Genomic DNA, 15703 nt, shown 5'->3' on the forward strand with positions numbered 1-15703 from the left:
GAGTCAGATGAAGAGCCAGGTCTTGAGGCTCTTCCTGAAGGTGTGCAGAGTGGGGGAGTGTCTGATGTGGACTGGGAACTTGATCCATGCCTTCGCTGCGACGTAGGAGAAGGCTCTTCCACCGCTCTGTTTCTGCAGAGGTTGGGGTCTCTGCCAGGGCGAGGTCGGCGGAGCGGAAGTTCGTTTTGGGTATGTGGAAGGAGACTCTTTCGTTGAGGTATTTCGGTCCGATGTTGTGGAGGTATTTGTAGGTGTGGGTGAGTAGCTTGACGGTTACTCTCTTCTTGATGGGGAGCCAATGGATGTCTCGTAGGTGCTGGGACATGTGCTCATGTCGGGGGGGGGTTCTGGGGACGGGTCTAGCTGCGGTGTTCTGGATGGTTTGGAGCTTGTGTAGCAGGGACTTGTTGATTCCGATATAAAGGGCGTTACTGTAGTCCAGTCTGCTGGTTATGAGTGCGTGGGTGACGGTCTTTCTGCATTCAGGGGGGGATCCACTTAAAGGTCTTGCGGAGGATGCGGATGGAGTTAAAGCAGGTGGAGGCGACGGCGTTGATCTGGTGGGTCATGGTGAGGGAGAAGTCTAGAATGATGCTGAGGTTTCGGGCGTGGTCTGTCAGAGTGAGGGGGATTCCGAGGGCAGAGGGCCACCAGGTGTTGTCCCATACAGTGGAGGAGGGTCCAAGGACGAGGACCTCCGTCTTCTCCGAGTTAAGCTTTAGGCAACTGTTCCTAATCTAGGCCGCAACATCTTTCATTCCTTCCTGGAAGCTTAATCTGGTGTCTTCAGGGTTTTTCATGAGAGAGAGGATAAGTAGCGTGTCGTCGGCGTAGGACACTATGTTTAGCCCATGCTGTCTAATGATGGCGGCGACGGGGGCCATGTAGATGTTGAAGAGTGTGGGGTTTAGCAAGGATCCTTGGGGTACTCTGCAGTTGATCTCTGTGGGTTCAGAGAGGAAGGGTGGAAGTCTGATCCTTTGGGTTCTGCCGGGGAGAAAGGAGCGGATCAAGTCGAGGGCGGTTCCCCATATTCCAGCATCGTGGAGTCTGATGGTGAGAGTGCGGTGGGAGACAGTGTCGGAGGCTGCGGAGAGGTCTAGTAGGATGAGGACCGTGGTGTGTCCCAGGTCGAGTAGCATGCGGATGTCATTGGTGGCGGCGAGGAGGGTGGTCTCGGTGCTGTGGAATCTGGACTGGGAGGAGTAAAGAATGGCGTTCTCTTTGATGAAGGTGGTCAACTGGGAGTTGACGAATCTCTTGCTGACTTTGGCTGCGAAGGGAAGGAGTGAGATGTGCCGGTAGTTTTTCAGGTCCGTTGGGTCTGCCGAGGGTTTCACGATGAGGGGCTTGACCTCTGCCTGCTTCCAGTCGTCAGGGAAGATGCTTGATTCGAAGGAGGCGTTAATGGTTCGGCATAGTTCAGGTGCTATGGTGGTGGTGGCTCTGTGGTAGATGTGCGGCGGGCAGGGGTCCGTGGGGGCTCCTGAGTGGGTGTTCATCATGGTTGTGGCAGTATCCTTGGTGGTAACCGGTTTCCAGGTGGTGATGGTGGGCTGGTTGTGATGGCAGCGAGGAGGGTGGAGTCTGTTCGCTTAAGTTGTCGTAGAGGGCCTTGATTTTCAGGTAGAAGTAGGAGCTGAGTTTGTTGCAGAGGTCCTGGGATGGTGTGAAGTCCGTGACTTTGCTGGCAGGTTTGGTGGTGAACTGTTGTATGACTTTGAAGAGTTCCTTTGTGTTGCTGGCGTTGGTGTGGATTTTATTCTGGAAAAAGGTCCTCTTGGTGTCTCTTATGCGCTGGTGGTATTCAGTCATGGCGTTCCTGTAGGTGTTCTGGTCTTTGGTGGTTTTCCTGTTTCTCCAGCGTTTCTCGGAGCGACTGGCTTCCTGGAGGTCGGTGGTGAACCAGGTGGCCTCCGGGGGGGCGTTGTCTGGAGGGGTGCAAGCTTGTCTGCACAGCTGGTGATCCAGCGGTGTAGTTCTTTGGCTGCAGAGTTGGTGTCGGTCGTGGTGGAGGGGGGAGTCGTGGCAGAGGGTGGTGTGGAGGTGTTCCTCAGTGACCTGGCTCCAGTTCCTTCGTGGCGGGTGCAGGTATGGTGGTAGTGGTGAAGGTGAAGTGTACACAGTGGTGGTCTGTCCTGAGGGGTTGCGAGGTGTGGCTGGAGTGGATGTTTGTCCCTCCTGTGAGAGTGGGGTTGAGGATGTGTCCGGCCTTGTTAGTGGGGGTGTTGACGAGCTGCTTTAGTCTGAGGTTGGCAAGGTTATCCAGGAGGGTGGTTGAGTTAGGGTTGATGCGGTTGTCAACGTGGAAGTTCAGGTCTCCAATGAGAATGTAGTCCATGGAGGCGATGGTGTGGGGTGCGACGAGGTTGGTGATGGTGGTGGCAGAAGAGGCGTGGGGCTCAGGGGGTCTTTAGGCGAGTGGAAGTGGAGGTGCTCTGTGTTGGAGAGGGGGGTCGCTCGTGCTGGAGGAGTCAGAGGGAGCTCTTGTGCGTGATGGCGAGTCCTCCTCCTGGGCGGTGGGGGCAGTCCTTTCTCTGGATCGTGTATCTGTTGGCGATGGTGGTGGGAAAGGTGGCATTGGTCCATGTTTCAGTGAAGATGGCAACGTCTGGCGAGAGGGTGTCGAGCAGGTCCCTGATATCTACAGCTTGTCTGTGTAGGGTGCGCACGTTGAGGAGGATGCAACTCAGGGCATCTGTGGTACGGGCATCCGGTGTGGGTTCGACGATCGGGGGGGGCTGTCGATGGTGAAGGATTGTTGGCATTGTCGGCAGGAAAATTGGCCGTGGGTGGAGTTTGGTGTCGATCTCTGGCAGCTGTTCCTTCCGGGGTTGAGGGCGGCGGAGTTGTAGCGGCGGGAGGTCGTAGATCCAGGGATCCTTGCGCTGGCTGGGCCGCGGACGGGCGCAGATGGGCTTGCCTTTGGCGCACCAGCAGCACGGCCGCCATTAAGTAGGGGAGGGGGGAGCGCAGCTGAAAGGCGGGAAGCGGTTGCTGGCAGGGGGGAGGGGCCACGGGGCAACAGCAGCGGGAAGGGCATAGAGGGCAAAACAGGCAAGGAGACAGAAAACGGCTAGACAACACAGAGAAAACAGGTAAATTACTGGCACAATAAAGGCAGGCACAATAGAGATAGAGTGAGGAGGCTAGAAGGAAGACAGAAAACGGGCACAGAAAAACTGCACAAAGACAACAGTGGCCAGCAGAAGAGCAAGGCTCTCCCACTGGACCACCAGGGATGAGGCGCAGGCAGGAGACTGCGGCTGGAGGAGGGCCTCAAACACCTGCCTGAGCAAACAGCGCACAGAGCATAGTGCCGGAGCGGTGGCACTTAACAGTGGAGCTGCAGGGGGGAGAGCAGGGCCCTGACCAGGAGGTCAGAGGTCTTGCGCGCACTCCCTTGCAGCGGCCACCATTAAGTAGGGAAGGGAAGAGCAGCTGGGAGGTGGGAAGCGAGAACCGGCAAGGGGGGGGCGCGTGGGCTGCAGCGGCGACGCGAGGAGCACAGAGGGCAAAACAGGCACGGAGACAGAAAATGACTGAACAACACAGAGCTCAGTCGAGTCCTGTAATCGTATTGCTTCGTACTTCTCTGATAAAGTGGCTAACATCTATTCTGCTTTCACAGGGGGTAAAGATAAGCCAACTGAGTTCAGGGAACTCCCTAATTTAGATGCAGGCACTAATAGACTATGCAATTTTGTTATTCCATCCCCTAATGAGCTGCAGCGGATTTGTCGCTCGATCAAATCCGGGTCCCCTTGTGACCCTGCATCACCGAAACTCCTTGGTGGAAGCATCGAAACCTTAGAACCTTATATTAGAGATGTTCTTGACATCTCTTTTAAGACCTGCATTGTACCCAAAAAATGGAAGCAAGCGATTGTACTTCCGCTCCAAAAAAATCTAACCTTAGGTTGGACAATTTGAGACCCATTTCTCTTCTCCCTTATATGGCCAAGGTGGCAGAAAAGGTGGTCAATTCCCAAATTATGACCTTTGTGGATGAATCCATTCTCCTCCACCCTACGCAGTTTGGATTCCGTCCTCGCCACTCTACGGAGTCTGCGCTGCTTCTGGCCACCGAGACCGTCAGGCAAGGAGTTGATTAGGGTCAAACTATGGCACTCATCTTGCTTGACCAGAGTGCCGCCTTTGACACTGTAGCACATTCCATCTTGCTACAGTGTCTCAATAAGGGAGGAATCAATGGGAGGGCACTTAGATGGCTACAATCCTTTCTGACGGAAAGAGGCTTCCAGGTTAGACAGGGAGAACACTATTCCAGTCTGTTCTATCTTGATCAAGGGGTTCCCCAGGGCTCTGCCCTAAGCCCCACCCTGTTCAACCTGTATGCATCTCCTGTAGCCACTATTGTGGAGAGATATGGTATCCAACTTGTATCTTATGCGGACGACACGCAGCTGGCCATCTCCCTATCACGGGCGCCCGACACTGCGGCCGCCAACTTCAGTGCCTGCATGCAGGAGCTAGCCTCCTGGATGTCTAACAACTGCCTGAAGTTGCATGGCTCCAAGACTGAGGTGCTCGTGGTGGGGAGGGGTCCATCTGTGTGGTCCTCAGCATGGTGGCCAGACTGCCTGGGCCCGACACCTATGCCTGTTCAACAGGCTAAAAACCTAGGGGTACTATTTGACTCCGAACTATCGTTTACGCCCCAGATCAATCGGGTAGTGGGAATGTGTTTTGGAATACTCAAAACCTTGCGTAAGTTCCTTGACATGCTCCCTGTTGGAGACAGACAGACCCTTGTGCATGCCCTGGTAACATCAAGGTTCGATTATGCTAATCTCCATTACCTGGGCAGTACGGTCAGTAGTCTTAACCATCTCCAGGTATTGCAGAACGCAACAGCCCGGTTGGTGCTAAGGCTCCCGAGGCGAACTTCCTCCAAAGCGGCCTTAAAGACCCTTCACTGGCTGCTAATCTGTGAAAGGATCAAATACAAGGCCCTCTGCGTATGCCAGCGTATTCTGGGAGGCAGAGCACCCGCCCCTCTTAATGGTCTTATTACCCCCTACAGACCAGAGCGGATGCTTAGATCTTCTGACACTGGCTTGGTCACAGTCCCCAAAATCCGCAGATCCCGCATGGGGGGCAGATCGTTCCCCACCTTGAACCTTCTGAGGCCAAATTTTGCAGAGCCCTCAAAACACATCTGTTTCGTCTAGCTCTGTCCTAGCTCCTCCTCTCTTGCACTCAAGCAATCTCAGAGCAGGGACACGCCGGTGAGCGTAGCTAAGCGCTTTACAAAATTCCAAAATAAATAAAATAAATAAGAACACAGGTACAATTACTGGCACAATAAAGACACGCACAATAGAGATAGAGTGAGGAGGCTAGATAGAAGACATAAAATGGGCACAGAGCGACAGAAAAACAGCACAAAGACAGACACAGACAAATGTGGCCAGCAGAAGAGCAAGGCTCTCCCACTGGACCACCAGGGATGAGGCGCAGGCAGGAGCCTGCGGGTGGAGGAGGGCCTCGAAAACCTACCTGAGCAAACAGCGCACAGAACACAGTACCCGAGTGGTGGCACTTAACAGCGTAGCTGCGGGGGGGAGCATGTCCCGGACCAGGAGGTCAGAGGTCTTTACCAGCCTCATCCACCAGATAACACTGCTGTTCACAAAAGTCTGATTTCTCTGTAAAACCATCCTGTTCACACCCACACTCCAACCGACGTTGTGATTGCCTGGATTCCATGGCTCACGGAGGCTGGAGTTTTCTACATTGCGCACCGACCTGATGCAAAGTAGCTATCTTTCTCTGCGAAAAATACTTGCCCTTCTGATAAACTTGTGTAAAATCAACTGTCTTCTTTTTCTTTTTTCATGGTCACAACTGCGCTAATATTTGCTTTCATGATCATCTAAAACTGTTGAAATAGTTTAAAATATTTTTGAATTAATTTGTTCTTATTTTAAGTTTATATTTCAAAACAGAAAATAATAAAAACTTTTGCTGATTTTCTAAAAGTTTTTACAACCTAGACATAAAAACACAATACAGGTCGGTGCCCAACCAAGTGTCCGGCCCAGTTTTGAGTTGTGCTCTCTGGACTTCGGCTACTACATTTCAGGTGCAGACCACCTTAAGAGTTTGCTTCCAGATTCCTCACGTTGGAGGAACTTATGCAACGAAGAGTTTGTTCTAGAGCAGTGGTTCTCAACCTTTGAATTCTGTGGAAACCCTTGCCCCTTAATCTTTTCTGAAATCTGGGGACTCCTGCTTAATCATTATTAAGGCTCCCTGTTTTCCGTTTTTACAGAAAACAACGTGTATTCTGGCTGCATTTATTTTTAAAAGTGGATAAATACAGAAAATTGTGCTGCTTTTAAGTGACTCTCCATGCAGTCTTTCAAGAATTCTAGCCCAACAGCTGAGCAGATGAAAAGCATGGGAAATTAAAAAAAACAGGATGACATTTTGAATAACGGCATGTGCCAATATACATTTGTGGTATAATGCTAGTATTTACCAGTGGATGTATTGTTATGTAAGGCCGCTTAAATAGCTAAAACACAACAGACATCAAAGTATGAGTGTGTTTCTACCAGTTAAATAAATGTGGAAATGCAGTTTTACAACTTCATTCAAAGCAAAACACAAAATAAATATGGATATATATATACACAGATAAAATGGCCCAAAAATGAATATGGATAAATAAAGCCGGAAATGTTAAAAAAAGAAATACCATAAGACCAGGAGCCCTAATCATTATTGAACTCTGTGGACCCGGCCCAGCAATTTCAATGATTTGAAATGCAAAACAATACACAAAATTACGGAAACAAGCATTCACAAAATGAATACACAAAGTATAACGTTTGGAGCTGTTCTAAATTCAATTGATGCCAGCCATTGTCCATGAATATATGACGTTACATCGCATGCCAACACAATGCATGCCATTACAACGAGGTTGTACCAACGCAAGTGCAGTTACAACACACCCTTTTACATCACATATGCCTTTACCACGCATGCCATTACAACACAAAGGCATGCGTAGTAAAGGCATATACTTGGTAAAAGTGGTTAAGTAATGGTATATATATATATATATATATATATATACATATATATATGTATATATATATATTAATATATATATATAATATATATATATATATATATATATATATATATATATATATATATATATATTTAAATACCCTTAGCACCCACAAATTACACTTTGCACTCCAATACCCATCCCACCTAATCCCTAAAATTACCCTTGGCACCCACAAACACACCCTGAACCCCATAATTACCCTTAGCACCCCGAAAGCCATATTCACTCTGAATGCCAAAATTACCCATAGCACCCCAAACCCCATCCCCAGCCTGAACCCTAAAATTACCCTTAGCACCCCAAAACCCAAACCCACCCTAACATTACCATGGGCACCCTAAAACCCAAACCCACCCTGAACTCTAAAATTACCCATGGCACCCTAAAACCCAAACCCACCCTGAACCCTAAAATGAACCTGGGCACCCCAAAACCCAAATTCACCCTGAACTATAAAATTATCCGTAGCACCTCAAAACCTAAACAGACCCTGATCCCTAAAATTACCCTTGCTACCCCAAAACCCAAACTGACCCTGAACCCTAAAGTTACCCTTGCTACCCCAAAATCCATACCCACCCTAAAACTTAAAATTACCCTTGGCAACCCAAAACCACCCTAAATCCTAAAATTAACCTTGGCACCCCAAAACCTATATCCACTCTAAAATTAACCATGGCACCCCAAAACCTATACCTCTCGACCCCAAAGCCCAAACCCACCCTAAACCCTATACTTACATGTAAAACACATATGCCTTTACCATTTATGCCTTTACAATGAAATATTTTGTAAAGGCATGCGTGGAAAAGGCATATGTGTTGTAATGCCACACGTTGTAATGGCGGTTTCCATTGTCCATACTAGATTATGTTTGACGTCCTTGCAGTGCTCCCACAAATCAATCTGAGGATACCAACTTAATTTTTAGCCTTTAATTTTAAACGCCTTCACATTTCTTAAATTCAAAATTCTACTTCTCTACGGATATACACTTAATAAATCTGTTACTAGTATTTTATTTTTTAAATCAGGCACAGGCCCCTTTAATAGGATTTGCGAATCCCCAGGCGTCTCCAGACGACAGGTTAAGAACCACTGTCCTAGACAGTGGTGCATGCCTGTCCAACAACCTTCCCTTCGAACACCCCCCACCACCACCACTCCTCCTCTGAGGCACCACTGCAGAAAAGCAGTGTCCTCCTACTGTGACATTTGCATTTAGTTACTGGTCTGTAACCTGAGCGTATGGAAATAAGGATGCAAAAGCTCTTAAACTTTGCCGCCACCAGTCATCTTATCGGCCTAAATATATATATATGTGATGTGACACGTACCTTAGAATCCCGCGTGGAACGTGTCCCGCAAAGGCTGGCAGCACTGGAATCATCCCCAACGACCTCATCCTTGCCAGGATCCTGTACTAGTGTGGAGAAAAGGACATACTAAGAAAACAAAAATCAGTGGAGCAAAACATTTCTTGAAGAGAAGAACTGAAAAAATATCCAGAGTAGATGGCTTGGCTTTCTCACATTTTATACAACTATTAATCCCAGACACTTCCAGGACCCCACTGTCACGTACTGACAAATCCCTCCCCCCAGAAAAAAACAATTACAGCATATTGTTTTTTGTTACCACTTTTATACGATTGGCATGTTTCATCAGGCTATCAGGAGGCAGATATCCATTTATACCTCCTTGTAAAAAAGGTTAGGAAGCAGATAGTTTAGGTGACCAGGAAGTTTTTTTGAAAACAACGATACATTATCACCTTAACGAAGGTATCCATGCTGACATGATATGCACATTATTCCCTTGACTGAAATCTCCTTCCTGTTCTTTACCCCACACAAACGTCTCGCCATTCTTTAACAGAACTCTTACAGATTCTGCTTTAACACGAAAAATGCAAAACAACTTTTTACCATTGCTTCAGGCTGGAAGCTATCTCCATCACCTCTACTGGGTCTTTTTATTGGTCTTTTGTATTAAGTTCAGCTCTTAAAAGACCAAATAGACGTTTTTTTTTTGTTGTTGTTTTTTTTAAACCTTTATTATCACTTCACATAAATACAAGCATGGGCCTACAACCATCCCGGCCGGCTGCTAGTCAATTCGTAAGGTCAACAAAGCAATATAAAAAAGAAACAGCGGTCCATAAGCCGGGGTCAGGTAAGTATCCAGGATACAACTCGTATTTAAGCGTACAGCGTGATAAGCAGGAATTAAGAAGGTCAATTTTACAATGAAGAAAAATAAAACAGAAAAAATATCAGAAGAAGTGCCAGACGGTCGCACATGATCCTACAATAGCAACATAAAACAGAAACCCGCAATGAGTGCGAATACACTTGAGGACACAGGGGCAAGGCATACGAGTCAGGATAATTGTAAACAACACATACACGTCATGTCGAATCAGCACCCCAGCCCTTAAAACCAAAACAGATTGTAGGAAACATGAAGGCGACGACACCCAGAAAAAGAAAAGGCAAAGGGCCATAGAGACAAAGGAAGAACAAATAAACAACCCTCTTCCCCCTACCCCCCACCCTGCACCCCTGCAGAAGGCTACGGCCTACCCCCCCCAGCAGCGTGCCTATCGCCCTAAAGAAGAGACCCGAAATATAGAATAAAAAGAATAAAAAGGAAAGGAAAAAATATGAAGAAGGGCCACCGATCAGACCACCCGCCCCCCCCTCACCTATCGCGCACAATATACGTCAGAAGCAAAGTCAGAATAGCCACAGTAAGCAAGAATCATAAATTCAATCGGTAACAGCCCCGCGGAGTGTCCCTCCAAAACACCGTCTGCCAACAATGTGTTCCATCATATCCTAAACGATATCAACCCTGGCCTTCTCTATCAATAGTACCCACAGACGGCCATTCAGCAAGCGGCATACAGTACAGTGTGGTGGGTCCAACCGAACCGGGCGGTCCGGGAAACGCCAATACTCCATGGGACTGTAGGCCCCAAATCCCAGCCAAGTAAGCATGGCGGAACTCCGTCTGTGGCAGCACCGATACCGGAAACATCTCCCAGGCAGAACAGAGTCTCACCAGCCAGGAGGAGAAGGTCACACAATCCGACAAGTGTTGAAACGCCGCCGGGGCAACCCAAACTATGGATCGACGTTGTTTCTTCTGTCGCCGTACAGATAAGGGCCCCGACGAGTCACTCCCAAACACAACAGAGCAATCCAAAGCGGTTTCACGGACCGGGTCTATCGGCGTCTCCACAAACGTAGGCGCAGCTGGAACGTTCATCACTGACGCAAAGGCGGGCACATCGGCGCTTCCTTGTGATGCACCCATACCCATGTGGAGCGGCGGGACAACAATGGCGGCCATCCTCCTGCCCAGATCCCGGGCGTCCCCGGATCAGGGACTCATGCAGAGTTGTTAACGCAGCCAAAACATCTCTGGACGTGGGCTCGCTCTCGTGTCGCCAGACCCCAGGACTCTCTCGTATAGCGGCTTCTCTGCCCGGGTGAGGTGTGCGTACGAGGGCGCTCTCCGCCATCTTAGCTGTTCCGGCCTCGTCCTTCTCCACCTCACCTCGGGACTGGGTCTCACATCAGGGAGGAACAGGATTCACAACGGGAATCTCACAAGCCAAGGCAGGTTTCTCAGCCGAGAGTCACCGAAAGGCTAAAAACTCCGCCGCACCCCAAATAGACGGTTTTTAAAGCAGTTTGCATGAAACGAGTCCCTCTTCTATATCCATATACACAGGAGTTATGCTGGATAAATATTATTATGCACCTCAATTAAAATATATAATTCAACAACCATCATTGTGAAAGGAGTCAACTCCTTCAACATAGGGCGAAGCCTTATTTCGTGTTAAGAGAATGGGAACTCAACTTATAAAAAAAAATGTTTTGCATCTGGCAATGTTGAACAAGTTACTAGCCTTTGATAACCCAATTTCTGGTAGAAACTCTTGAACTGCAGATTGCTCACCTTAGAATAATCCCCAGGCAAAAGACTTTACCCCGAAGATCTTGAGCAGTACCACTGTGTGCTTGTAGGTGGAGTCAACCGCGTTGGAAGTGAGAAGCGAGGTGCCCCTATTAGAGCCAACCCGGTACACTGACAGTTTCTTTCTGGACTTTTTCTGTGCCAAAAACGTGGAGCCATGACTGAATGATGTGAGATCAGTGTGCAGTACCTAACAGGAGCTTTTGGCTTAAGAGCAATTTTGCAGATCGGGAGGATGTGAGAGTCAGTGAGGAATCGGAAGTTAGATAAGAGTCTCAACCAGAAAAAGCGGTACGAAGGAACGCAACTTGTTCTTCTGATAAAGAACCTTATAATAGATACCAAAGCAATACCTCCACAGAGGTGGGTTTGAAAACTGGCTCAAACCAGGAAATCCAGGAGGAACGAATAGGCAAAATGCCAGACTTGATGAACCGGACTGTCCAAGCAGTAGTGCTTAGTGAAAATGTGGAATGACGCCATGTAGGAGCTTGGCAGATTTCCAGGTCAGATACTCTGCATGTTAACACAGTAGTAGCGACCTCGGCCCTGGTAGAATGGACCCACAAGCTCGGCTGCTTCTTAGCTAGTGTGTAGTGCAAAGTACAATCTATCAAGAGATGGTTATTTTCTGCACAGCCCTGGTTTTTTTCACTCTTGTGATCAGATAACTTGTTGTTCATTCACCCGGTGATGTTTGGTATGATCAATTTAAAAAGAAAGAACTATTTTCGGGTACCAACCGTGGAGCCTTCCCCCTTCCATAGAAGTATGAGCTGAAGCGAAAAATGTATGTAATGTGATGTCTTGGCCGACGTGGAATGGAGTCTCGACCATTGGTAGAAAGGAGCCGCAAGTCCGAAGAATCAGTTTGTCCAGGTAAAAGCTAGTATAGAGAAGGGTTAAATCTAAGAGCTTGAAGCTCACGGACCCTCATGGCCAATGTAATGGCCACTAAGAACACAATCTAACAAGTCAGACGTCTCAGATGACAGCTGCCTAGGAGCTCAAATGGGGAGCTCATAAGAAATTCAAGGACTAAATTGAGATCCCATTGGGGCATGCTAAAAGGGGTTGGAGGGAACAAATGTTGCAAGCCCTTAAGGAAATGTGTCACAACAGGTAACTTAAACAGTGAGGGCTGATCCGGCAACCGCACAAAAGCAGAGACAGCAGAAATGCATACATGTGCATGTACTCTATCCCTCACTCCTCTATCACCTACTATACACTTAGATGCAGCAACCAGTGTCCGGATAAGAGCATTGCACCACAAAACTGCCCACAAAGGTGATACTGCAATTCAACATGCTTTCATTGCTCTTCGCCAGCCATAATACTGAACGTCCAAAGTACGTCAGCGCGTGGTCAGAGGTGAGATGTTCTATACAATACAAAACTCAGTGGTCATTGTTTACATCTGTATACAGGATTCACACTGAACCCCACTGTGAACTGTAGACCTCAAAACCTTCTAGCCTCCACTTCATAACTACTCTGTAGTATTATAACAGTGAATGCAGATGTAATTCAAACATCCTGAGAGTGGAGGAGACTACTGCCATCTAAACCTATGCCCAGACAGTCTGTGTAATTTGTAGCCTGTTAGCAGTGCTGTGACAATTTGAAATCTTCTGTAAAATGCCATACACATCTCCACATTTAAAAAATGCTCATTTTGCCACTTACCTGTAAATACAACTGTTTTAAATTCCAGGACAGAGGAAGCGGGCCTGCCCATGTATGAAGGTTCCCCATCCGTCCCCAGGCTAGAAACGCCGGTCCTGTAAAGAACTCATCGATTTCTGACTGGTTTAATCCCAAGCTTAAATAAACCTAAAACAATAGGAAAAACAAAGACATATATATTCCTGAATACAAAGTAAATGTGTTCAGCCAGAATCTGAAAGACATATCTTTTATTGTTCATTCTTCCTCGCCCAATCGTCAGGGGTCTAGCCTTGGAATAGGCAACTCCTTGGAATGGCCCACGGTCTTCAAAATCAGTCAGTCAATTAATAAAGAATAAGTAGCTATAGTTACTGACCAACTTCTAAGCATGTGGATTCACTGAGCCAACTTTATTGTTCTGACCTGGATTGTAATAAACAACAACACAGAAAAAGAACAAGAGTAATGTGGGGAATTGTTTTAAGGCTACCCACAATAGCTTGCCGCACCCTTCAACTTGAGATAATACATTGGGCCAGATGTATAAAGCCCATCCGTGGTTACAAACCCTGCGATTTGCTAAATCCCAAGGTCTGCAACCACGAAAGGACTTTTCTTAATGAACAAAAGACATTTATGAGTCAGCCATTTCGTACAATGACTTTTGCGATCCTTTTGGAATCGCAGGTGGGGGAGGGGGCATGAAAGAAGCAACCACACTATTTTTTAAGTCAGAAAGAAATTTATCAGTGATTTGTGACAGCAACTGTGATTACGAACATTGATATTTTATTGCCTATCAGTTGGGGTTGTAACTAATTTGCAAAAAGGAAGGTATCCTTTTAAGACTCCTCAAATTTTGTTGGCAGCCTTGAAAGGGGGCGGCGGGTTGGGTGAGGTAGGGTGGGCAGGCAGTTAATGTTTCTAGGGGACCTGCTCCTCCCGAAGTCTTCCTAAATGGGCACAAAAATTGCAACGCAGCACTTGTATCTTACGCTGCTTAAAAAACATATGATTCCAGTTTTGGAAAGCAAAGGCAAATCTGCTGTGCCTCGCCGGCTTCCCTCGTTGCATTAACAGGCAATCACACCCCTTGCAAATGGAGAGTTTGTGAAGCAACCTATTTGTACAAAGGCCACTTTACATCAATCCCATTTGCAAACCAGTCTTGCGTGCAAATTTCACATCCCTGGTTTACTCATAGAAAGGATACATCTCGACCCTAGTGAGATGTGTAACTCAGCATCAGAAAGATGCATCTATTCTCCTTCCCCTAGTATGGCAGAATGGCCTAGTAGGGGTTGCATTCTTGGAAAGGGAAACATTCAGCATGGGCGAATTAGTGGAGCAGAAATAGATTGCTACAATTTTTGGAAAAGGAGACATCAATTGTTTGTGTAGGATATCTGGAGGAAAGGAGAGGGAGGTGAAAAGCAGCCATTTCAATTAGCCAAAAGCCATTACTACACACAGACTTTTAAAAAGATACCTTTGTGGTTGCTACTATTTCCAACGTTTTTGAATGTTCTCTGTTTACAGGTCATGCATAGACAGAAGAGCACACAACAGTTCATTCGGGCGAAATCCCCACGTTACGGATAAGTATGTGGCCTACAAAGCAAGTCTTTGATTCTTCTGAAATTACTAATGCAGTAGGTATTAACTAATAACACCTACTTTTAGAGTGTAGAGATACAACTGTATTTGTATGGAAAGTCAATATTAGGCCAATATTATCATTATTAGGAATACTCAACCCGCTGCCAGATGGCTTCTTGGCCAGTGAACGCGAGGGCCATATTGATGCCGTTCAAAGCCATCCAGTCGATCTCTTTCTCCCAACGCTCCCAGTCCCACCATACGAAGGAATAGCTTGAAGTGCACACATTCTGGTAGTACCGGAACCTAGAACACAAACCAAGATAACCTCAGAACTGCGGCTGGAAGTGACTTTATTTAAGGGTAGCATCATGAAGGCCTAGCCTCCTCTAAGAAAAATTGCTACACAAACAGATACATCACATAAAACAACTCCTTAACCTTACCACAACAGTAAAGTTGGACCATAGTTTGTCGCCAACTTTAACTCTAACAATAAATCTAAAAACAATGATAATAAAATGCAAACACAAACACAAAATGCACATTTCATTAGTTTAATGCACTTCTTATCTAGGGCTTGTCTTGATCAATATCACTCACGAACTTCATTTATTCAAATGTTCTTCCTTTTAATAAAATATTGACATGCCTAGGATTTTCTTATTTTTGTCACCTGGCCTTTTAGCATTTAACTCTAGCGTTTTTTGGAGTCTACAGCAAATTTAAGCGAACTCTGTCTTTGCAGACAGACCGCAAACTAATTAAAAAAAAATGCAGAAAACAGATTTAAATTACAGTATTTTTTTGAAAAGCAAATCCTAAATCTTGCAATGTTCATTTCATCTTCTTTCACACCCTCCTAAGGACTCCAGTAAAGGAAATTAAGAGTTTTTGAGCTTTAAAGGGCTGTATTAAAAATATCCAGGGAGATGCAACGGGTTTGTGCCCCCGCTTTTTATGTGCTCCCAAGCACTTGCGTATTACAGAAGGAGCCCCAAAAGCTTGTGCAGCCCTTCTGTAATACAGACAGCACTGGTGCACATGTAGCGCAAACGCAATCTTCAGAGAGTATTCCCTCATTTAGATGGGGGTGCTGCCCCATTCAAATGAGAAGATCACTTTGCACTTGCACTATTACAGACACAGGCGTCGAGACAAATCTGCTCTTAGACGGTGAGCCACAAAAAGGGGGTGCACTGTTAGTGCACCCTCTGAGGGCAGCCCTCTCAATGGGTGAAACAAGGTTCCATGTACCCCTCAGACACTCAAGAAGTGGCTTGGAAGCAGCTGCTCTGTATGGCAGTGAATGCACTGCTCCCAGGGCAGCGC

General features: G+C 46.9%; 1 protein-coding gene across 1 annotated transcript in view; it reads right to left on the minus strand.

Annotated features, from left to right (window-relative positions):
* Nucleotides 1-15703, minus strand: part of NAGLU (N-acetyl-alpha-glucosaminidase) — a 101434-nt gene that overhangs the window by 12075 nt on the left and 73656 nt on the right. Inside the window, exons 2-4 of the mRNA XM_078645378.1 lie at nucleotides 14530-14677; nucleotides 12791-12937; nucleotides 8449-8534 (exon numbers count right to left, since the gene is read on the minus strand). Coding sequence (XP_078501504.1) covers nucleotides 8449-8534; nucleotides 12791-12937; nucleotides 14530-14677 — 381 coding nt within the window. The remainder of the gene's footprint in view (nucleotides 1-8448; nucleotides 8535-12790; nucleotides 12938-14529; nucleotides 14678-15703) is intronic.

This window comes from Lissotriton helveticus, chromosome 5_1 (genome assembly GCF_964261635.1).
Source record: "Lissotriton helveticus chromosome 5_1, aLisHel1.1, whole genome shotgun sequence".
Classification (NCBI taxonomy): Eukaryota; Metazoa; Chordata; class Amphibia; order Caudata; family Salamandridae; genus Lissotriton; species Lissotriton helveticus.